Source organism: Cucurbita moschata, unplaced genomic scaffold (assembly GCF_002738365.1).
Source record: "Cucurbita moschata cultivar Rifu unplaced genomic scaffold, Cmos_1.0 Cmo_Scf00001, whole genome shotgun sequence".
Lineage (NCBI taxonomy): Eukaryota > Viridiplantae > Streptophyta > Magnoliopsida > Cucurbitales > Cucurbitaceae > Cucurbita > Cucurbita moschata.
The window spans coordinates 7959833-7983497 of NW_019268517.1; the positions used below are offsets into that span (position 1 = coordinate 7959833).

The following is a 23665-nucleotide window of genomic DNA, read 5'->3' on the forward strand; positions in this document are numbered from 1 at the left end:
CCCTAACGGTCGCGTTTTAAAATCTCGAGAGAATGTTAAAATAAGATAATATCTACGTATAAATTTAATGGTTAATTAAAATAAATATATATTTTTATGAAGTAAAATTAAAAATTAAATTATTAATTCCTTAAAAGTTGGGATAGAAAATATTTGAAAGTAATTACTAAAATTTTAAATTTAGATTTTCATTTGAATATAGCATAGATTATTCTTTACGGCGACCCCGAGAGATGCGGCGGCGCGTATCTGAATGTTGTCCAATCCTCCATTCCGGCCGGCGGCTGCACGGAACTTTGCGCCAAAACTAACACCGTCTCTGTGGTATTCTGTCAACGATTCTTCTTCTTCCTCTTTGTTTACTTTTCTTTGTCACTGATTTCGGTTCGTATCCCTCGCGAAGAGGAAGCTTGACAGTGCTGATTTCTTTTGGTTTCCGATGGACTTCCTGTTCTGAGATTTTTAATTTCAACCGATGACTACGAGAATCTGAGATTTTTTTTGCTGATGATCTTCTTCCACAGATTCGTAATGGAATTTTAATTTCGGTTGGCGCTTGAAAACCCTAGATCCGAATATCGACTCCGTAAGCATTTATTTCGATTATAGCATAGGAGAAATCCGAGGCAGGGCGACCTCTTTTGATCTCTATTCTATTTTTTGTATAATTATTATTTTTTTGCAGGGTTTGTGCGTTTGCGAACTTGATGGATTCAAGTATTGCTATTGGCATCGTAATTCTCAGAATCAACTTGATTTTGAGTCGTGTCCTTTATGTTTTATATTGGAGTGGTAGACCCCTTCCAAACAAAAGCTTGGGATCTGTCAGTACCCTCATTGTCTTAGGCTCAGGTGAGACAGTCATCAATTCCATTTGAGTTTTAGATTGAAGAATGTAATTGCACTGATCGTTGGATATGTAGTGTAGGGGGTCACACGGCCGAAATGCTCAATGTGTTGTCTGTGCTGCAGAAAGACTTGTTTTCTCCAAGATTCTACATTGCTGCTGCTGCTACCGATTACATGAGTCTTCAAAAAGCTCGCACATATGAACATCAACTGGCTCATAAGGTACGTTATCAGGGTCTTCAAACTTCTCTTATTTTTCTGAATCAGGAAACGAGGGAGGGGATAGTATGGCCTATGGGTAGAGGTCCCCTATTTTCAATTGGGGGAGAATCGTAAGTTTCTTGCAGATTCAGTCCACAAACTTGAATGGATTCAATTGGGATTCTCTTGCATTCGTTCGAATTGGACCTATAGGAACTTTTAGAAGATTAGTAATGGATTCTATAGGAACTTTGTGAATTTGTAGTAGGGGTCGCATCCAAGCTTGAGTTTAGTAGTTTTCTTCAGATAGTAACCTATCTCCACTTTTTATCAGCTCCCAGTAAACAACCCCTAGAACTTTGGATTGATGAAATCTTGATTTAATGTCCTCACTGTCTAGATTTAATGTCCTCCCTGTCTTCCTTTATGCTGGCATAGGGTAATTTGGACCATATTTTTTGTCACATCTTTCTTTAAGTTCATTTTGAGTTCATTTTGCATGATTAAGATGATTTGGATCGTATCAATATCCAACCTATTATTTGAATTGGAATCTAGCTTAACTTGTGGCTATGACAGCAAGAATGGCGATAAACATAATATCGTTAAAAGCGACAACAATACAGTTGACTCTTGAGTTTTCGTGCATAGGAGTAACATTATGCAGAAAAACCAATGAATTAAAAGGAAACAGAAACAATTCATTTCATTGATAAAATGAAATTACAGAAAAAAATAGACATTTATATCTAGATATCTAGATGATTATTAAAAAACTATTGCTTAAAGGGATAAGTTACAAAAAGGGCTCAATATCCACGTATTTTCAACGACAAAGAACAAGATTCTCAAGCTCTCTTCCCATTCAATACTTTTCTTTCTCTATCATGGTGGATATTGAGCCATTTTTGTAATTATAGCCTATCCCCTTCTAAGCTCATTGGAATAGTTTTTTCTAATAATCATCTAGATAGAAATGTATATTTTTTTTGTAATTTCATTTTATCAATGAAATGAATTGTTTCCTTTTCTATTAAGAAAAACGGTTGCGTTTCCTTTTAATTCATTGGTTTTTTGTGTTTCCTTTGTTTTCTTGCACAATGTTACTCCTATTCATGAAAACTCAAGAGTCAACTGTGTTGATCTCGCTATCAACAATATTATGTTTATCGCCGTTCTCGCTGCCATAGCCACAAGTTAAGCTAGATTTCCATTCAAATAATATGTTGGATATTGATATGATCCTAGTCATCTTAATCATGCAAAATGAACTTCAAGAAAGATGTGACGAAAATGTTGTTCAAATTACCATATGCCACATTAAGGAAGAATCAAGATTCATTTATTCTTGGATGGTTACAAATTTTGGGTGGATTATAATCTAGAGTTACGACATTTCATTAATTTACTTTAAGATTTTTTTATTTATTTCAAAGTTACATTTACATAGTGCCTGATTACGGTCATAAATTATGAAAGCTACAACTCTTGAAATGCCCCATGGAAGACTAAATGTTTTCTTTTGTAAAGTAGGCTTGAAAATGTAGTAAAAAGAACATGTATGCTTTCTTCTAGCCAAGGGCTAAGTTTCTTTGTAATTGTAATGCTTAGAATCATTCAAGCTTGACTTGATCATCAATCTTACTTGTGGAGTGATTCGAATCTCAAAGAAGTTTTCTTGCCTTGAGATAGTCAATCAACAAGGTAATCGTGATCTTACTTTCCCTTGGGATAATTTTTCATTGTTTTGAGGTTCTTGGATATTTCAATCTATCTTATAATTCAATAAGGTTGTTAGATAAAAATCCCAAGAGCTGCAATCACTTGAAATGAAATCAACTTGATTAGGAGGTTTTAGCACTTATGAACTACAGTTTTGCATATCCAAAACGTTTAGGAGGGTTCTTACATTCAACTGGCTAGTGTTTCCATATGAGATATTCTGTTTCATTCAAATAAATTAGAAGAGTTGCTCACTCTCACTTTGTTTACAAGTTTTCCTGTGATGTCCCACATTGGTTGAAGAGGAGAACAAACCACCATTTATAAAGGTGTGGAAACCTTCCCTTAGCAGACGCGTTTTAAAGCCTTAAGTGGGAAGCCAGAAAGGGAAAGCCCAAAGAGGACAATATCTACTAGTGGTGGATCTGGACCGTTTGTTTGTGAAATGGGTGCTTGTAGCAGACTGGGGCTGAGGGAGACAAGATCGCACAGTTCCTGCAACAACTTCAATTGCCACACTCAACGCACTCTGGCTAATGCTTAAAATTAGACCTCAAGTGGTAATATGACCTCTTTTGCTTAAGGTCTAGGTGTTTTTTTTCCTTCTTTTTCTGAACCAATCGTTTTGCTGCAGATTCTCTGCAATGGCCATGGTACAATTGTATCCCATTATGCGCAATTGCATTCATATTCAAGGTTCAAAAAAGTGCATCGAACAACATTCTTTTGCATTTTCCAGTTCCAAGTTTATAATATCGTAGAGAATGAACACTAGAATCTGAATGCAGGTTGTGGGGATTAGATGGTCATCAATTTTTTATGTGGAAAGCATTGCAAGAGTGAAGAGATCATCATTGACTGGGTACATTTTATACAAGTTACACATGGCTGATCAGTTCTTTGTGCAATGGCCACAACTACACAAAATATCCCCACGCTCACTGCGTTGGTTGTCTCGTGTAGTTGATGATCAAAAACCATACAGGTAAGCATAATTTATGGTTACTGCACCTTAAATTTGGTCTGAATTTGTCATGCAGCTTTGAAAAGTAACTTGAAGGGGAAAAAAATCGAAGTTTCTGACGCCATAACAGCAGTTTTGCCCTGTTTTAGATACATTTTTCAACCTGCATAGCAAATCCTCTTCCTGTTGTATTTATAATTTATAATGTTGAAGATTATTGAGAGTGAGTCCCACCTTGGTTAATTTCCTGGTGAATTTTCATGAACTTTTTTTTTATAAGTGAGGAATACTATCTTCATTGGTACGAGGTCTTTTGGGGAAGCTCAGAACAAAGCCATGAGAGCTTATACTCAAAGTGAACAATATCATACCATTGTTGAAAGTCATGATTGCTAATACATAAAGCTGGCGGTACATTGCATGTTGGGTTTATTGATAACTTAAACGACACCAGATAGATAGTTCTGAACTAATTAAGATATATATTATTGACTCAAAAGTTAAAGATTTTAAAGGTTTAAATCTCCATGTCCTCTGTGTTATTGAATTTAAAAAGCTTATAAATATTTCATTGGTTGGGGAATCTCTCTATAAATTTTTTTTTTTTTTGAAAAATATTAAAATATATAAATTATTTAAATCAATAAAAATGATAATAGGTTCTAATAAATCAATAAAAATGATAAGAGCCTTTTAAATAATGAATAATTTTTTATAATATAGTTTTAAACAAAAAAAATAAACTACAACACCAATAACACACCAAAAAAAATCAAAATAAATAAAATGCCCATCCAACCTTTCTTTAAGTACATTTGTCCAAAACGTTTCAATATGGCTAAAGAATCTAACGTTCAACCTATTTTTATAAGTATCCCTCATTCAAAAGCTAGACGATGTTGCAAAATGTACATCATATGAACACGGGTCGAGGCATAACCCGTGCTCGTGCATCGTGATAAAAAGAATACAACCAAAGTTTCCATTTTAAATATCAGATTGTCGAGAATCCTCCCCATCGAAGAAAAAATGGCAATTCTCAACCGAACGTCCACAAAAGTACAATACTAATGATTTAGCTTCATTCTGTCTATCTCAGCTCATTTCCCAGCATAATCATAGAACACAGAAAAAAAAAGAAAATAGTTCTAACCAGAAACCATGATATTTCTGAATTTCCCAAGAAATCGGGCTCAGGACCTATTATTCAGAATGTACAGTTCATAAAAAAAAAAAAAACAAAATTCTTTCATCATTTTCTTGGCAGATCATAAAAAGGCAGGTTCTTGGATTCAGAACACGACTATCATCTCAAAGCAGGTTCAACAACTTGTTGGGAGGATGTTCTTATTTTCCTATGACACCAAAGCATTCAAATTACAGCACTAAACCACCAAACATAAAGAAAATGATACTAGAAATTTTCTGGGTTAAAAATCATGAATTGAATTCACTAAAAGATTCAAAATCTATGAGCTAGAACCATCATCCTAAAAAAGAGGAAAAGATTAAACCTCAAGATACAATTTGACCTCCATAAGACCTCACTAAGGTGTTATCTCCCGTGGTAACGTTAAGAGGATGGAATATACATGATAACACTGGACACACTTTAATTTCTTTATGAGGTTAAGAACTAAATGAAGGAAAGTCAATTTTACCTTTTTCATTTCTGTACCAATGGCTATCGAAAGAAATGTGTAGAACTCACTTCAAGTCCAGAAAGAACGACCCAAATGAATTGAGCAAATTCAAGCAACTCTAGAACATAAAGGCTTGAGAATGAAGGGCTTCCAAAATAATGGTCAATCTCGAACAGGGGTTTCTTCTTTCATTTCCCTGTTAACTGATTGACCTCCATCATCCTCATCAATGGCGGTCTTTCTAGTTTCTTGGTCGGCCGTCTTCACCGGCAGTTGCCGATCAGAGCCAATCTTGTCCTCACCTTCCTTGGCGTCTGGACTCTTCTTCATTGAATCTTTGTTCTGCGCTAAATCACAGAAAAAATCCGTCAAAACCTTCTCATAACCCGGCATTTTTGCATACCCAGGGAAATAGTTAATGTCAATTATAAGATACCGAGTCCCAATTTTTGAGTCCCGAATCACGTCGAAGTTAAAAAGATTCAAGTTCAGGGAGCGCCGCAACCCTCTAGCAATGTCAGTGACGAAGCTCAACGGTGGCATCTCTGTATCGTCAAGCTGCATCATCTTGTAGAACTTATCGTTAATTTTCTCACGAGGGGTCAAATTCGAGACCTGCGAAAATGATAACAATCCTTCTACATTTCCCAATTTCGCTTCCGGTTCATCAGGCAGAGATTTCCTCTTCACACATTTCACATATTGCCCAACAACGTAAACCTTAAAGATAATCCCTCCATGATTTACGAACTCCTGCAAGACTATCGGAGGCTTAAGCTTGTTCAAACAATCATGGTTGAAAACGAGCGCCATTTTGTGAGATTTGGCGCTGCCATCAGCCACCAACGGCTTGGCAATGACTGGGAACTTCAAACCCTCGCAAGCCTGCCGATCAAACAAAGTTTCCTTATCGTAAATCACAATCTGCTTGGGGATCCCAAACGATTCATTGGCGTTATCAATCTTCAACTCGGAAACCACTTGAAGCATGGAAATCCGGTTATGAAGTCTCTCAATCGAGTCCGGTGAGTCCAAAATCAAGGCATTAGGGTTCTTTACTCTAAACTCAATCAGCTGCTTCCTCCAATCCTCACCGTAATACTTGTGAAGAATGCAATCAAATGGCCCTTGATCAAGAAGTGGCCGGTCAGTGTCGATTCGAACAAGATCAATCCCTCGAGACGCCGCGAGGCTGACTAATGAGTCTTGGATGAAGCTCTGTTGCTTCTTGGGAGCCAAAGCATACCCTATACAGAACCTACGTTCCGCCATTGATACACTACAAAAATTACACTAAGAACTAGAACCAAAAAGCACGACACTCATCAAAACAAGAACAAAGAACTCGCATAAACAAGATTCACATTCACCAGAACACCGAAATTTGAACCCCGAGGAAGATCTCGGAACCTTTGAAGAACTAGGGTTTCGTTTCTTCTAGGGTTCTTGAAAGAAAACGAAAAATTGAAAAGCTTTGAAACAGAAGAAATGAGTAATTTTAAAAATTAATCTCCAAATATTTTGATTTGAAACCAGTTTTTTTTTTTTTTTTCATGTGAAAAGACGACTTTACCCTTTCTTATTTAAATTTGGAGGTAGGTCCAAATTGAATAGGCAAAATTCTTTCTTCCCTCTCACCCATTTCTTACTCTATCAACGTTATTCTCGTTCAATTTCTTGTTCGATCATCATTATTCTCGTTCGATTTCTTGCTCGATCGACTTTATTTTCATTCAATTTCTTGCTCAATCAACGTTATTCTCGTTTGATTCCTTGCTCGATTAACATCATTTTTGTTCGATTTCTTACTCAATAAGCATCTTCTTTCTTGGTCTTGATCTGGTTAGAGGGGAAGAATTGGAAAAAAGACAAAAAAGGGTAGGAAGTGACCGGGGGCTAGGATTAGGGTTTTGTCTTTTTTCTCGATCTTGGTCGGGATTGGACTAGAAAAAAGACGTTTTTTCTTTTTTAAGAATATGTTTTAATTCTATTTTTTTTAATAATTTGCACCGTTTAACATTATTTTTCATTCATAAACAAGGTAGGTATCACAGTGTCGTTGGTTACAAACATCTCTACCTATGATCACTTTCCTACGAAGAAATTGACTCGGACCCAATTACTCATGTTTAGACAAACATGTTTTGGTCCTCTTCTAGAAACAAACATAATGTTCAATAGACCATTAATGCAATATATTCTTCGTAGAGAAGTGAATGAGAGTACGATGCACGTGATTCGTTTGAATCTTTTGGGACAAAAATGTCATTTAGTCCGAGCGAGTATAACCTCATTGCTAGACTTGGACTTATATATGGAAGGAGCGATGTTTGTCGTGTTATACTTAGAGCTAAGTATTTGAACACTAACGAATATATGAAGGGATTTGAATTGGCTTGCAATGATCGACAAGAGAATACAAGAAATGGATTATACCCTACTCAGTATCAGTGATGGTTCAAATAGAAAGCAACAAACATACCATCTTTATGGTTACCCGCACACTTTCTATGAGATCCTACACGAAGCATTTTTATAGTGTGTGAAAACCTCTCCCTATCGTACGCGTTTTATAACTGTAAGGCTGACAATACGTAACGGACCAAAGCGGACAATATCAATTGCATGCTTCATTTCTCGAGCTCATCTTCATTATTCATACACTTTTTTTTATGTTATTATTTTAATTTGATGTTTTCTTAACATATAATAATATAAAACCTGATTAATATTAACTTTTGCTTAATTCAAAAGTGAGTTGGTGAACCACATAAAAGAATACAAAGAAAGCTAAGAGTATTCAGTTCATTCCACACCATCAACTTCTTCCTTCCTGTGTTTCCTATCTATCTAAGCCTTTTGACTCTTTTGTTTCTGTGAGAGCTCTCTGGAGTTCGGCTATCGGACTTGCGTTTAACCCCGCCTTGTTTCGGGGCTGCAACGCCATTTCTCGATGCATTTGCCACAGCCTTTCGGTTGGCAACGGCTGGTCTCTTCCCCTTCCTTTCACTCATCTTCTCCGGTCTTTTCCCCTTCCTTTCACTCGTCCTCTCCGGGAAATCCTCCGGTCTTCTCCTCTTGTGAGCTACTCGCTTCTCCTTACTGTTGGAATGTGATTTTGTCCATTTCGTGCCACTGCCTTTTGCTTGGTTCTTCTTCTGGGAACCGGGTTTGCTCGCACGCAGGCCCTGGTAGGATGCAACCGTAGCTTTTGGGGTTACCCTCTTGCTGCTGTCTGGTGTCCTTAAACCTGAATCCACAGCCCTTTTCTTTGCTGAGCGATCGACTTCAGTAGATGGGTTATTACGTTTCTTGAGCGGGGTCGATGTCAAGTTTGGTTTGGCATGAAAAAGCCTCAGTGCTCGATCACGCAACTGTAGTTTTTGATTGTTAATTACTGAATTTGCTGCTTCCTGCACAGACATAGAAGCAATGCATTGTTCTTAGATTGAAATTGAAAGAAAAAGATGTAAACCAATTGGAAAACATGCAGTTGTCTTCAAGACTAGAGGTGACAAAAACAATCAGGGAAGATAGAGAGAAAAATAAGTTAACAGATATCTAGCTTTATTTACTAACTGCTACCGAGTGTTTCGGTAGCCAGGGTTCGAGATGATTAGAAATACGAACAAGGTTTTAATTTAACTAAATCTGAAGGTTAGAACTTAATAACTCAAAGTCATTGTTGAGCTGAACTTGAAGTGTAGTAGCCCAAGTCCACTGCTAACAAATATTTTCTGCTTTGGCCCGTTACACATCACTGTCAGCCTCACGGTTTTAAAACGCGTTTGTTAGGGAAAGGTTTCCACACCCTTATAAGGAATGCTTCGTTCTCCTCTCCAACCGGTGGAGGATCGCATCCTTACTACTAGTATTAGTTAGTCATGATTCATGAACATGATGCAAAAAGTGGGGGTGTAAAGTGGATGAAGCCTCCCCATAGCCAGTCGGAATCCACCATGAGCTTGATGCAAGAGATGAGGCCTCAGGTACCCGGTTATAAAAAAGCATAATAAAAATACCAGGTTCCTCAACCAAACGAACGGAATTTACAACCTCGTCTACTAGATCCAGACAGACAGGAAAGTGCGCGCACACGATATCGATACACCTATACAGCATACTCGTGTGTGCGCAAACATGTAATTTAAACCATATATTAGTAAAAAGTGAAGAAAATGAGAGAAAACCAATGAGCTTACAGATCTATCTAAATGAATGAACATTAATATCAAAAAAGCCGATCGTACCTTCGTTTTAAAGAAGACATACGCAAAACCCTTCCCTATGTTCACATTAGGATCTCTGATGACCCGAACAGCTTCGACACTAGATCCCACATTCTCGATTCCGCAAAATAGTTGATACAATTCTTCATCCTGAAAATGTAGATGTATAAAACAACCATAAACCAACTTTACATAACTTAGCATCAAGGAAGGGAAGAGGGAAGAAAAAGGTTACCTTTACATCAAATGGAAGGTTACCCACAAAAACAGTTCTCTTGGGATCATAGATTGGAGAACTTCCTACTTTCAACTTTTTACGAGGCGGGCATGCCCTATCAACACGTATATGATTTCCTGCGAACTAAATTCACATATATAAAGATCATGAATGGAAATAGCCAAAGCTACAAGTTTCGACTTCGAAAAGCTAAGAAGAAGAAGAAGAAAAGAGAGTAAGAACTATACCACAGCCATGTTATGGGACAGAGAAGCCTGTGCTGATTCCTCCGTTTTGAAAACAACATATGCATGAGAACTGCAAATCATTCATTTTCATCACTAAAAACGGTATATAATGTCTTAATAAGAATAAGCAATCATATCCAGTAATTCTCTCCTAAGGACCTTTCCTAAAATCATGATCTCTTAAAGAACTCTAGGAGTCAAAGCGGCATGCAAGCAAACTGTGCACGCTAAGAGTAAAGGGGAGAGATGTTCGAAATTACTATCACAATCAAGCCACCCCCTATCCTATCTTTCAAACTCTAAAAGGGCCCGTCACCTCGTTCGTACCTTCTTGGCTTAGACTTCCAATTGAACTGACGACCATATAGTATAACCCTAATCAAGTAAGATCATCCTAAAACCACGATCCCTCTCTCTAATTTTGATTCCAAGTGAACAACGATTCAATATCGATACAATTAAGCGACATTTATCACATTCAATTACGTCACATTATGATATAAAAGCATTACCTGTCCGCATCTTCATTGACTTTCTTTGAAAGAATTGCTCCCTTCCTAGGTTTTTTGCTCTGATCAGAGAAAAAGTACAAAATTCTCAAGTTTGAAGATCGATAAATTGAGAAAAACAAAACCCCACGAACTCCAAATTCAAGATAATGAACAAATAGAAAACAATGCTTACATTTGCAAGTGGCACAGAACGGATCCTAACAGATTCTATTTCTCCAAATTGGCTAAACTCCTTGCCTAAAGCCTTTTTCTTCACTTTCAATGGCAAGTTCCCAACAAAAACAGTTCTCAAAAGCTTGCTTTCATCATCAAATCCTTCCTTCGTTACCAACATCTCAGAAAAATCGTCCATGGCTTTCCTCTTCTTCCCAACAACAGTGCCCCCTGAACCTTCCACTTCATCTTCAGCTACTTCTGATGCACCATACTTCTTCGCTTCATACTCTCTCTCCAGTTCGTCTCTCTTCCTCTTCTTCTTCTCTTTCGTTAACTTCACATCCACACCGAGTTTACTGTCACTCCTTTGTTCGTCTATCTTCAATTCGCCGCTAAATTCAGAACCGATTTCCGCACCGTTCCTTTTGTTCTTCTTCACTACGCCTCGGGATTGGAAACCTCTTTCTTCATCATCCTTCTCGATAACTTCATTATCCAATTCCCGGTCCCGAGACTTCTCCTTCCTCTTCGACTTCTTGACTTCCGACGAACTTTTAACACCATTCTCAGCAGAATCCAAATCCATTCCAACCCGTTTCTCCTTGCTCTTCTTCCTACTCTTTACATCATCGATAGTATGATCATCAGCGCCGCCACTGGGAGATTTTTCAGCAACCGCCGCCACAGGAGTTAAACTCGTATCTTTCCTACGAAAAGGGTTGTCAGTGGAGAAGATAGAAACGCCATCACTTTCAGCACCAACGTTGCCGAACAGAGTCTCGAAAACGCTGGAGGGAGCAGAACCAATGGCGACTTCTTCGGAGGAACTTTTGGGGCCGTTGGTTTTCTTCTTCCCCATTACTCTTCTTCTGAGTTAGTTTTCTGCAGAATTCTGTGAATTTACAGGTCGAAAGTAATTGCGGCTAACAATGGAAATTGGAGAAGATGAAATTTGTAGCCCTAGCCTTATTCCGTGTCCGACTGGGAATGATATATATATATATATATATATATTATTATATATTATTATAAAATAAAATAACTTGTTATTATTTGAGTGATTTTTTCAATAAAAAAATAATTTATTCATTTAATCTCTCCATTAATTTAATTTAAGTTATCATTCATCTAATAAAAACGTAACGTAATAGAAATAAGCAAAATAATAATAATAATAATAATAATAAATAAATAAATAAATAAATAATAAAGTGTGAATGGAGGAGAAGATATTATATCCTCGATTTGGTTCGCCCTTATAATAAACTGAGGGCTCTCAAACACATAGACATAGTTTAATGTGTGATTTTTTTTTGAATCAGTCTCGATTTATTTTCGAAGTTTTAAAAATATTTAAAGGTATTTTTAAAATTAAGTATTTATTATTATTTTTTAAGGAAAATTTTAGAAATTAATTTTTTTTTAATTTGTTATCTTAAAGGATATAATTGGGAAAAGGGGTTTTAATGGAGGATAGAATTGGGAGAATAATTTTTCCGTTTAATTAAGGGAAGAAGAAACCTAATTAGATTCATTTTTTCTCTCCTCTTTTCCCGCGAGTTTCAGCTATGGATTCTTCTCTGCGCAATTCTCTCAATCCCAATAAACTTCTCAAAGAAGAGTGAGTAATTCCGTTTTCCTTCATGTTTCTCAGCTTCAATTTTGTCTTTCCATGTTTCTTGTTCATTTCTTTCGATCTTCAGATTCGTTAGCAATTTGACTGGATCTTCTATGATCGAAATCGCGGCGCTTTCCACTATCATACCTGTAATTCCCTTTGATTTTCCTTTAATCTCATTTTTTCTGTGTTGCACTACTTCTCTAGCTTACTGGAAATTTTTTTGGCTGCTTTTCTCTCTGAGTGTGCAGATTCTGGTGATTCTTCGGCATTCATTCTACTCCAGCGGCGTGATTGGTGTGTCTCTTAAAGCTTTTCTGAGTTAATTGTTTTTTTTTTTTTTATGGTTGTTTTTCTTCCAATTCATGTGGGTTTTGAAGTAGCATTTGGCGGGTTGAACTTCTTAATTCTGGATTCCTCAGCTCATTCGGACTCGTGCTTTTGCTCTAGTATCAAACTCGGACCTACGTCTCAAATTTTAGCTTTCATTTTCTTTCTTATAGAATAGGCTTTAACAATTACGATGCAAGACGGTTGAATTGACTCCCTCCGCCCCTTTTTCTTTCCTGGGTGGATGAGATAACAGAGACACAGGGTCGAGTTGTGATGCAACTGAAGTTTCGAAATGGCTACCCAAATTTGAAGTTCTTTATGATCATTCCTCGGAATTACATTGGTACCTTGATATAGGTTGAGCAAAAAAAGTAGTAGCTAACTAACTAGTAGCTATTTAGCCACTTACTAGGTTATGACCTCCTCTACAATGCCAAATCTTTAGTTTTACAACGGTATTATGCATGCAAATATCATTATTGTCTTCCTACTACAATTTTATGATGAATGGATTGTGATCAAAATGTTGGGACTGGTCTGACTGCATCATCTGATACAGTTGCTTATTTGTTTGCAAAGGCTCAATTAGGTTGACCAATCCTCTAGATATGAATACTATGAATGTAGGGAACTATTATTTCCTTTCTTCATCATGTGGTTAATCTTAGATCTCTTTGTTACCAGATCATACTGCTGCAGATGCTTCACTTAAGAAAAGTGACAATCCAGTTATCCACTCAAAGAGCTTGAAGCGATACTTGGCTGCCATTACTGTAGATTTTCTTGTTATCGTGATTCCCACTATCTTATTTTTCACTGTAAGTAATGTATGGGAGATTAAACGTATTGTATCAAGAGTATTTGTTTATTTGTAGTTCATTGCATAAATGTTATATGATTCATCACTATGATGTCTATTTCTTCTTTTCTGCTTTAGGCTGAGGATTTCTTTATGCAGATGTACTCAGCACATTTTTATTTCTCGACTCTGAATGTGGTGCTTATAGACTCAAATGGGGTCTGAGGGATATATGTTTACAAGAGAGAGATGTTTTATTTCACTTTTATGTTTTCCTTTCGTAATCCTCTACATTTCCATGATAAATGCCTCATTTAATTGTTATGATTGGAAATCCCTCATCTTGAGAAGTTTTGTCTATTTTCATTTGAGACCGACTTAATTTGCTCATTTGGTATCCTGGACTAATTCTTGGGTGGTTTTGTTTCCTAATTATTCATATGACAGGTTCTAGCAGAATGGTCATGTCTGTGTGCGGTTTTATTGATTTTTCTATTATTGTTGTTGATTGCAGCTAAAGGGTAAGACATTTTCTTTTCATATTAAATATTGTACTTTTTACTGGGGAATTATCCTTATTGTTCATTCGTAGTATATAAAATGTTGCATGAGCTGCTGCTGGGCAAACAAGTCCCTTCTGCATCACGCTGNATGAAATTTGTAGCCCTAGCCTTATTCCGTGTCCGACTGGGAATGATATATATATATATATATATATATTATTATATATTATTATAAAATAAAATAACTTGTTATTATTTGAGTGATTTTTTCAATAAAAAAATAATTTATTCATTTAATCTCTCCATTAATTTAATTTAAGTTANATGAAATTTGTAGCCCTAGCCTTATTCCGTGTCCGACTGGGAATGATATATATATATATATATATATTATTATATATTATTATAAAATAAAATAACTTGTTATTATTTGAGTGATTTTTTCAATAAAAAAATAATTTATTCATTTAATCTCTCCATTAATTTAATTTAAGTTTTTGAGTGATTTTTTCAATAAAAAAATAATTTATTCATTTAATCTCTCCATTAATTTAATTTAAGTTATCATTCATCTAATAAAAACGTAACGTAATAGAAATAAGCAAAATAATAATAATAATAATAATAATAAATAAATAAATAAATAAATAATAAAGTGTGAATGGAGGAGAAGATATTATATCCTCGATTTGGTTCGCCCTTATAATAAACTGAGGGCTCTCAAACACATAGACATAGTTTAATGTGTGATTTTTTTTTGAATCAGTCTCGATTTATTTTCGAAGTTTTAAAAATATTTAAAGGTATTTTTAAAATTAAGTATTTATTATTATTTTTTAAGGAAAATTTTAGAAATTAATTTTTTTTTAATTTGTTATCTTAAAGGATATAATTGGGAAAAGGGGTTTTAATGGAGGATAGAATTGGGAGAATAATTTTTCCGTTTAATTAAGGGAAGAAGAAACCTAATTAGATTCATTTTTTCTCTCCTCTTTTCCCGCGAGTTTCAGCTATGGATTCTTCTCTGCGCAATTCTCTCAATCCCAATAAACTTCTCAAAGAAGAGTGAGTAATTCCGTTTTCCTTCATGTTTCTCAGCTTCAATTTTGTCTTTCCATGTTTCTTGTTCATTTCTTTCGATCTTCAGATTCGTTAGCAATTTGACTGGATCTTCTATGATCGAAATCGCGGCGCTTTCCACTATCATACCTGTAATTCCCTTTGATTTTCCTTTAATCTCATTTTTTCTGTGTTGCACTACTTCTCTAGCTTACTGGAAATTTTTTTGGCTGCTTTTCTCTCTGAGTGTGCAGATTCTGGTGATTCTTCGGCATTCATTCTACTCCAGCGGCGTGATTGGTGTGTCTCTTAAAGCTTTTCTGAGTTAATTGTTTTTTTTTTTTTTATGGTTGTTTTTCTTCCAATTCATGTGGGTTTTGAAGTAGCATTTGGCGGGTTGAACTTCTTAATTCTGGATTCCTCAGCTCATTCGGACTCGTGCTTTTGCTCTAGTATCAAACTCGGACCTACGTCTCAAATTTTAGCTTTCATTTTCTTTCTTATAGAATAGGCTTTAACAATTACGATGCAAGACGGTTGAATTGACTCCCTCCGCCCCTTTTTCTTTCCTGGGTGGATGAGATAACAGAGACACAGGGTCGAGTTGTGATGCAACTGAAGTTTCGAAATGGCTACCCAAATTTGAAGTTCTTTATGATCATTCCTCGGAATTACATTGGTACCTTGATATAGGTTGAGCAAAAAAAGTAGTAGCTAACTAACTAGTAGCTATTTAGCCACTTACTAGGTTATGACCTCCTCTACAATGCCAAATCTTTAGTTTTACAACGGTATTATGCATGCAAATATCATTATTGTCTTCCTACTACAATTTTATGATGAATGGATTGTGATCAAAATGTTGGGACTGGTCTGACTGCATCATCTGATACAGTTGCTTATTTGTTTGCAAAGGCTCAATTAGGTTGACCAATCCTCTAGATATGAATACTATGAATGTAGGGAACTATTATTTCCTTTCTTCATCATGTGGTTAATCTTAGATCTCTTTGTTACCAGATCATACTGCTGCAGATGCTTCACTTAAGAAAAGTGACAATCCAGTTATCCACTCAAAGAGCTTGAAGCGATACTTGGCTGCCATTACTGTAGATTTTCTTGTTATCGTGATTCCCACTATCTTATTTTTCACTGTAAGTAATGTATGGGAGATTAAACGTATTGTATCAAGAGTATTTGTTTATTTGTAGTTCATTGCATAAATGTTATATGATTCATCACTATGATGTCTATTTCTTCTTTTCTGCTTTAGGCTGAGGATTTCTTTATGCAGATGTACTCAGCACATTTTTATTTCTCGACTCTGAATGTGGTGCTTATAGACTCAAATGGGGTCTGAGGGATATATGTTTACAAGAGAGAGATGTTTTATTTCACTTTTATGTTTTCCTTTCGTAATCCTCTACATTTCCATGATAAATGCCTCATTTAATTGTTATGATTGGAAATCCCTCATCTTGAGAAGTTTTGTCTATTTTCATTTGAGACCGACTTAATTTGCTCATTTGGTATCCTGGACTAATTCTTGGGTGGTTTTGTTTCCTAATTATTCATATGACAGGTTCTAGCAGAATGGTCATGTCTGTGTGCGGTTTTATTGATTTTTCTATTATTGTTGTTGATTGCAGCTAAAGGGTAAGACATTTTCTTTTCATATTAAATATTGTACTTTTTACTGGGGAATTATCCTTATTGTTCATTCGTAGTATATAAAATGTTGCATGAGCTGCTGCTGGGCAAACAAGTCCCTTCTGCATCACGCTGACAAAAAGCCATTGTACTCCCAACACAGAATCCACAGTCATTCTCCAACATGGGAAACAGCAAACCAAAGTCTAAAGGAAAATATTTCATCTTTTAGGGTTGTTGTGGTATGCTTTTTTAATCATTGTTTATCTATCTTATGTTTTGTGCAAATGTAGTCTATATTCTCATATCATCTAGAATCTTCTTTTTGTTAAAAATGTCACTGCAGATGATCACAACATGCTTGTGCATATTGGCTGTTGATTTCAGAATATTTCCCAGAAGATATGCTAAAACAGAGACTTATGGTACAAGTCTGGTAAGTTTTTTTTTCAGTTATCAACAACCTTTATTTTATTATTATTATTATTTTTAAAGTTCATCTTTATTCTCACTTTTTGTGTATAAAATCTTAGCACTATTTATTTTTCGGGCTTGGCAGACAACCTAGTTGACACTTTCATTTTAAAAATTATTTATCGACATTTCCTCCACCCCACCCCACCCAAAGTATAGGCTTACTTTCACTCAATTAGTCCTCTGTTTCTATGTTTTTTATTGTCCATTTTAACATATATATAGTTCTGTTTTTGACAATTTGGAGAACTTGATGGGAGGCTCTTTGTGGCAGGGGATGGGGAGGGTGATAGCTTGCATTTGGTTAACACAGGTTTTAATTTCTGTGGTGGGGTACTGGAGTTGGAAATTAAGTCTGAAAAGGGAAGCTCTTTTGGATAAGTGGTTGTGGTATTTTCCTTTGAAACCAAGTTCTCTGTGGTAAAAATCGTCTCTTTAGCCACTTCTTTATCCTTACTCTGGATTCCCCTCTCCTGTTTGTACCTTAGAAGAGGTCATGGTTGACATTGTTCACTAGTTTTAGCTGCTAAGAATTGGAGTCTCTTTTTCACCAATTTTTTTTTTTTTCCGTTTTCTGCCTTTTTCTAAATTATAATTTGAGCTTTAGTGAAGCACCATGAGTTGGCCTAGGAGCCAATAAGGGACATGGTGGTAATCTACTTGGGATTTATTATTCAACAAGTTTTCTTGGCAACCAAATGTAGTAGGGTCAGACAGTTATCCTTGTGAAGTGGGCGTAAGCTGGTCCGTACACTCATGGATATTAAAAAATAATTTCAAGCTTTTCTGGCGTTTGCCATGTATTTTTGTATGGCTTCTCTTCTGGTACTTTCATCTATCTAAATGAAATTTGAATTATGTTAAAACAAAAATGGCCTTTGTAACTAATAATTGTAGAAGTAACAATTCTGACATTTGTGACCGTTGGAGGATATTAGTGGTTTTGGGGAAACTGAGACCTGGAGAAAGGTATGAAGTGTGAAATTGTAGTCTGAAGTTAGTCTTGCCATCTAACGTTTATATCTTTCTCCTTCTCTGCTTGACTACTCTCTTTATAGATTATCTCTCTGGTGTCAAACGATGTCATATGCAGTTGGCATGATGGAGAAATCTCTGAAAGGAACAATATTGGAAATTTAGCTTCATTTTCTTGAGACACGATTGTGCATCTTTCTGGAACATGATCACCAATATTGGAAAATTTCCTTCTTGCTTTTGTTCCCAGTCTCTCAAAAAAATAAAATGCTAACCTGGGAGGATAAATAAGTAGATGAAGATCTCAGTATACAGTGGGATCTGAAGTGGCCACTTCTTGGAGTTTTTCAGGTTGTGTGGATAAGATATTCATCTTTATAGGGACATTTCTGTTACAAACTAATAGCTAGAGCATTAAAGAGTAAGATTATCCAACCGAATTCCCACTTTATTCTTTGACGTCCCAACATCCACTAAACCTTACTTTACGTGTTCTTTTCACTTACTTTACGTGTTCTTTTCACTTTCACTCTTCCATTATTGTTTAATGTATGCCTTAATCTTTCAGTGAAGAATACGTAATTCTACTAATTAGTGATAATTCTCATAGTATGTACCACTTAACTGATGATATTCAAACACATGAGTATTACAGATGGATCTTGGTGTCGGTTCATTTGTGCTGGCAAATTCATTAGTTTCTCAGCAGGCACGAAATGTCCCATCCACGTGAGTAATTCATTCCTTTATCATCTGGTATGTATACATATACATCTTCATTGCCTGATGGGTATTTAGTTCTATTCCTGAGGTCATCACTCTCACGATAGCATTATGAGGTCTCTATGCAGTTATATGCTTGAAACACACCCATGTATTCTTATTGATCAGAAAAGTTTTGAAACGTATGGTATAAGACAATCTCCAAAAATTGACATGCCATGGATGGGTATAATAAAATAGTTCTACGAATTTTAACATGTAAATAATACTCAATTTACTGATAGGGAAAATGGATTCCTGCCTTAAAACACTGAAATATATATTCCTTAAATATTAAACGTCAAACATGATTCCTTTTATAAAGCTAGGACATGGGGGGAAATCCTTAACAACTTTATGACTGAATCACTGGATTCAAGGTATTCTTTATTGATTAATCTTGGATTCAAGACAAAGTGAACTAGAACTTGAAAGAATAGCCATATGAACAAGGTTCCTAGTATTACTCAATGTGCACTATTCTTTATTCAAGCTCCCACATTTGCCTGACTTGGAGGATTAGTTATAACACCTTTCATCGTTCGTTATTTTCACTCAAGTTATTTCCTTCTTTAACTCATATTAAAGTATTGTGGTTATATTGATTACTAATATGTGGAATTCAGCTGCAGAGCATTTCACAATTTGTTGTTCTTCTTTCTTTTTCAGAAAGCGAAAAGGTGCATTAAAATCTGTTTTTCCTCTTATCGTTCTTGGACTAGTTCGTCTTATTACTACTTCTGGTGTAGATTATCAGGTAAGTTTGTTTGTTGGTTTTTCAATCACATTGATATATTAATGTCAAATGTAGGTGGAGTCTTTGAGATGTATTGCACAATTGCATTTTATTAAGATTATGCTTCTGTATATTGAAATGATGGAAATTTTTCACACTAATAACTAGAAAACCATGATATGTTTTTTTCAACATGATTGGAACATAATATATGCTATAGATTGTGTAATTGGAGGACATCCCTATTAGGCTAATTTCTTTCACTATGTTATTGAAATGTATTAATTGTGAAGAGATCATAGAATATATTAGCTACGAAATTTATTCTTTTAGAAAAAGTCCTCGTTTACCCAAGGCTGTTACCTATAAAATTTATTGCTCCACAATCAAACTCTCTGTTGACATATGGGAGGCATACTTTTTTTTTTTTTCAATTTAAATTTTTATATGTTAAACATATCTTCTGATGTCTTCTTGTAGGTTCATGTGGGAGAATATGGAGTGCACTGGAATTTCTTTTTCACACTTGCTGGTGTATCAATTCTTACCACTGTCATTAATATTCCTCCACAATATTCTGGCATTATTGGTACAACAATTCTAGTAGGTATAGTTCAACTAAATTATATCTTGTTAGCAAGTATAACCTCAGAATCTATGATAAGTTCATTAAGCATTTTGTTTTGCAGGGTACCAGTGTTGGTTGACGTATGGGTTAAATACTTATCTTCTTTCAAATCAGAGGGGATCAGATATAATCAGTCAAAACAAGGAAGGAATTTTTAGCATATTTGGTAAGCATTGCGTAAATTTGAGTATATATATATAGGCTGCATTTGAATAAAAGAACGAACTCAATCAAAAAACTACAATTGAAACAAGACCAGGATTTGAAAGAAGAAGAACAAAAAACAAGAGATTTTTTTCTCAGGAAATCCAGAAACTCAAATCGAAATGGTCGCTTGCTGATATGCTTGTTCGAGAAATTCCTTACTCTCTTCGATATTCTCCATGGATTCTGGATTTTTTTTTCTTTTTTTTCTTCCTGGGAAACCATAAACTTTTAATTCTCCTTTACTGTCACAGTGTGCTCAGTAATTGATCATTCCATTCGCAGGGTATTGGAGTATTTACCTTATTGGGGTGCAGTTGGGAAACTCTATCTTCTTTGGAAAAAATTCAACTGCTACGCTAAGGAGCAATAGAAGAGCAAGGATAATAGTTTGGATACTTGCTCTTTCCTTTTGGTATTACTCTATACCTTTAGCTCTGCAAGATTTTTTCTTTTCAGGAAAAGAATGCCTGAATGGATGTTAAAGTTCTAAAGTATATCTTAATGCCTGTGTCAGGATGGCAACCTTGCTTCTGGATTCCCATGTTGAGAAAGTTTCTCGAAGAACGGTAAAGACATTTCTCTGCTAAGCCATCTCTTTACATTCATAATGATTTTCATAATACTATAGTTAAATCTATTTTTGCAGTGCAACCTAGCATACGTTAATCTGGTACTGGCACAAAATTTACAGGTTCGAACTCCTTTTCGTTTTCCTATCATCAGAAAAACTTTATATTTAGGACTCATTATCTTGAAACGAAGAACACTGCTACTGGCCATTCTGGTATGGCATATTTAAGGAGGTTGGATTCAGGCCATGGCGCTTCTTCTAATAATCCAGAATAGAATGATTTATCGTTGCATGTTCATTGATTTTCTTTCTCATAACCCAAAAGGATAAATGATATGTATACCTCTGAATTTCACTCCAAAACTCGCTCGGAAGTAGTCGAAGAGAGGGTAGCTTTTGCGCCATGATCGAGAAACTTATAGCAACATTATTTTGCAGGTTTTGGCAATATTAATGCTTTCTAGTTATGTTACTGGTAATGGAACTTCTGTTCTTGAAGAAGCGTTCAACAGCAATTTATTGGCTGCATTTCTTTTGGTAACATCTCTTCCATTTCCATCCTTTTGTATGCCTTTTCTTATCTCTTCCATTTTTCATTATCTTTTTCTCCTTTCAGGCAAACTTGCTCACTGGGTTAGTTAACTTGTCTGTCGATACTCTGTCCACGTCATCCATCTTCGCTTTATTTATTTTGCTTGCGTATGCATTTACTTTATCGACGCTAACGGGACTGGCCAAGTTCTATGGCATTAGGTTGAAGTTTTGGTAGGCAAAACAACACCAATCTTATTGTTGTGTTTCTTCTATGTTTAGATAACTTCGAAGCAGTGAGACAATTTTGTAAAGGTTAACTTTTGTTCGAACCATCTTGTGTGCATTTAAACTATTCTCATGAAACAAAGTTTGACCCTACGAGATCTGGTAGTAAATGATCGTTATTAGTGTGCTGAAGGTCAATAATTACGATTATCTGCACATAATAGAAGCTATCTAAGGTATCATCATTTGAAATTACCATTATTGCTCCCATTTTTTGGCCATTAAAATAAAAAAAAAAAATTAAAATTACATATATTTTGGCTCCAACTTGGCAGATGAAGACTGTAAGCCCACTAGCATAAGTGATTTGGGCTCAAATTCAGCCCTGCGGAGTTGAGAGATTGTTATTTTTGGGCTTAAATCATTACGGCCCAATAGTTTTTAGAACATTAAATAAACAAATTGAAGGGTAGTTTTGTCATTTGATGCATTTTGTAAATAATGCACATCGACGATGTTTTTTTTTTTCCTCGAGCTAAACTAAACATAAAATGGGCAAGAAAATAAAGAGGATGTCGTCGATGTTTTTGTTTTCCTAGTTTTTTTTATACTCGTCTACGCTCTTATCTTGTTAGTAATAATAAAAGTCGAAAATGGTCAATCTATATGATTTATGATCGATCTTTTATATGGGTTTGTGCAAAACAAATAAAAATAAAAATCATAAACGTTTTTGTTTATAAAATCTAAATACTTTAGAAATGATTAAAATAATGAAAAGGATGGGTTTTATTTATCTTTTTATCTATTTATTTATTTATTTATTGCATGAATTATCCATTTCCATCATTATTGGACCCCACAGAAAGTAGATTGTCGGAATGGGCCAAAGCCCATATGGCCCATAGAATGTGTCTCTTTTCGTGGATGTCCCACCAGTTGTCAGTCCAGACGTTAAAATCCAATGACAAAATTATTCATTCAATAATGTTTCATTTTCAATAAATATTAATATTAATTCATACTATTAATTTTTATCAAATTTTTTTAAATTATAATCACAATTTATTAGTTTATTATTATAATAGTAAGGTCCATTTCATTTATTTATATTTTTCTATTCTCTTTCTAAAATTTTATTTCGTAAATTATTACTTTTTCTTTTAAATGCATTCGAATTATTAATTTTTTAAGGCTTAAAAATTGTGCTTAATTTCAAAAATGTCTTTAATAAATATAATTATCAAACAAAATGTTAACGGATAAATTCTAATCGCTCAAAGGGATTTCCATTATAATTCAAATCCATTTCATCTTTATTTTTCTTTTAAAGAATAATATATATAATAAATATCTTTTCACAAAAAATAAAATAAAATAAATATTAAAAAAAAAAAAGGTTAGGTTTATAAATAAATGACACAATAGAACAATCATTTTTCATAACTTTATAATATTATAAATAAATGGAATTATTTCTCACTCTTAGCTAATTAGGTAATGTTTTTTTTACCCAATATCCTAATAATTATCGTCATAATTAAGCATGCCAAATAACATCAACTATAATTAATTTAACGGATATTTTTGCTCGTTGTCACGGTCCTACTTTTTCAACTTTGCAACGTCATGATCTTGACACGCTCACAACCAGCTTTAAGGAATCTTAAACTTCATATATATTTTTCGCCCCACTTTGCTATTTCGTTAGACATTAGGTGAGGTTTGTCTTCACCAACCAAACATCGATGGTGTAGAGTTCAAGCTTGTTCGACCACACATGTCACCTACACGTGCATGTTTAATCGTATGCGACACAACCGACTTGCCTTTGGAAAAGTAACTATATT

General features: G+C 35.0%; 3 protein-coding genes and 1 pseudogene across 9 annotated transcripts; 2 read left to right on the forward strand and 2 right to left on the reverse strand.

The window, feature by feature from the left end:
- Nucleotides 1-168: 168 nt before the first annotated feature.
- LOC111432078 lies at nucleotides 169-4157 on the forward strand (annotated as a pseudogene).
- A 558-nt stretch (nucleotides 4158-4715) lies between these two features.
- LOC111431242 (inositol-tetrakisphosphate 1-kinase 1-like) lies at nucleotides 4716-6868 on the reverse strand. Of its 2 annotated transcripts, none has more exons than XM_023067936.1 (2): nucleotides 5398-6868; nucleotides 4716-5091 (listed from the first exon to the last, which is right to left on the reverse strand). In XM_023067936.1, the coding sequence occupies exon 1, from the start codon at nucleotides 6649-6651 to the stop codon at nucleotides 5542-5544; it is 1110 nt and encodes a 369-aa protein (XP_022923704.1). In that variant the 5' UTR covers nucleotides 6652-6868; the 3' UTR covers nucleotides 4716-5091; nucleotides 5398-5541. The 2 variants fall into 2 exon arrangements, with proteins under 2 accessions (XP_022923704.1, XP_022923629.1); XM_023067861.1 differs by having other exon boundaries at nucleotides 5251-6868.
- A 1218-nt stretch (nucleotides 6869-8086) lies between these two features.
- Nucleotides 8087-11722, reverse strand: LOC111430358 (nucleolar protein 12). The gene is made up of 6 exons (XM_023066611.1): nucleotides 10758-11722; nucleotides 10586-10644; nucleotides 10074-10143; nucleotides 9844-9969; nucleotides 9630-9758; nucleotides 8087-8792 (listed from the first exon to the last, which is right to left on the reverse strand). Exons 1-6 carry the CDS (start codon nucleotides 11598-11600, stop codon nucleotides 8226-8228), a joined length of 1794 nt encoding a protein of 597 aa, XP_022922379.1. The 5' UTR covers nucleotides 11601-11722; the 3' UTR covers nucleotides 8087-8225.
- A 531-nt stretch (nucleotides 11723-12253) lies between these two features.
- Nucleotides 12254-21971, forward strand: LOC111430814 (uncharacterized protein At4g17910). Of its 6 annotated transcripts, XM_023067355.1 has the most exons (17): nucleotides 14951-15059; nucleotides 15142-15205; nucleotides 15308-15353; nucleotides 16074-16207; nucleotides 16636-16709; nucleotides 16867-16945; nucleotides 17050-17139; nucleotides 18808-18881; nucleotides 19584-19671; nucleotides 20131-20257; nucleotides 20340-20444; nucleotides 20768-20897; nucleotides 21000-21051; nucleotides 21132-21176; nucleotides 21495-21593; nucleotides 21673-21852; nucleotides 21896-21971. In XM_023067355.1, exons 1-16 carry the CDS (start codon nucleotides 15007-15009, stop codon nucleotides 21823-21825), a joined length of 1413 nt encoding a protein of 470 aa, XP_022923123.1. In that variant the 5' UTR covers nucleotides 14951-15006; the 3' UTR covers nucleotides 21826-21852; nucleotides 21896-21971. The 6 variants fall into 6 exon arrangements, with proteins under 6 accessions (XP_022923176.1, XP_022923328.1, XP_022923404.1 ...); XM_023067408.1 differs by lacking the exons at nucleotides 14951-15059; nucleotides 15142-15205; nucleotides 15308-15353; nucleotides 16074-16207; nucleotides 16636-16709 and adding exons at nucleotides 12254-12362; nucleotides 12445-12508; nucleotides 12611-12656; nucleotides 13377-13510; nucleotides 13939-14012 and having other exon boundaries at nucleotides 21673-21971; XM_023067560.1 differs by lacking the exons at nucleotides 14951-15059; nucleotides 15142-15205; nucleotides 15308-15353; nucleotides 16074-16207; nucleotides 16636-16709 and adding exons at nucleotides 12254-12362; nucleotides 12445-12508; nucleotides 12611-12656; nucleotides 13392-13510; nucleotides 13939-14012 and having other exon boundaries at nucleotides 21673-21971.
- Nucleotides 21972-23665: the final 1694 nt, after the last annotated feature.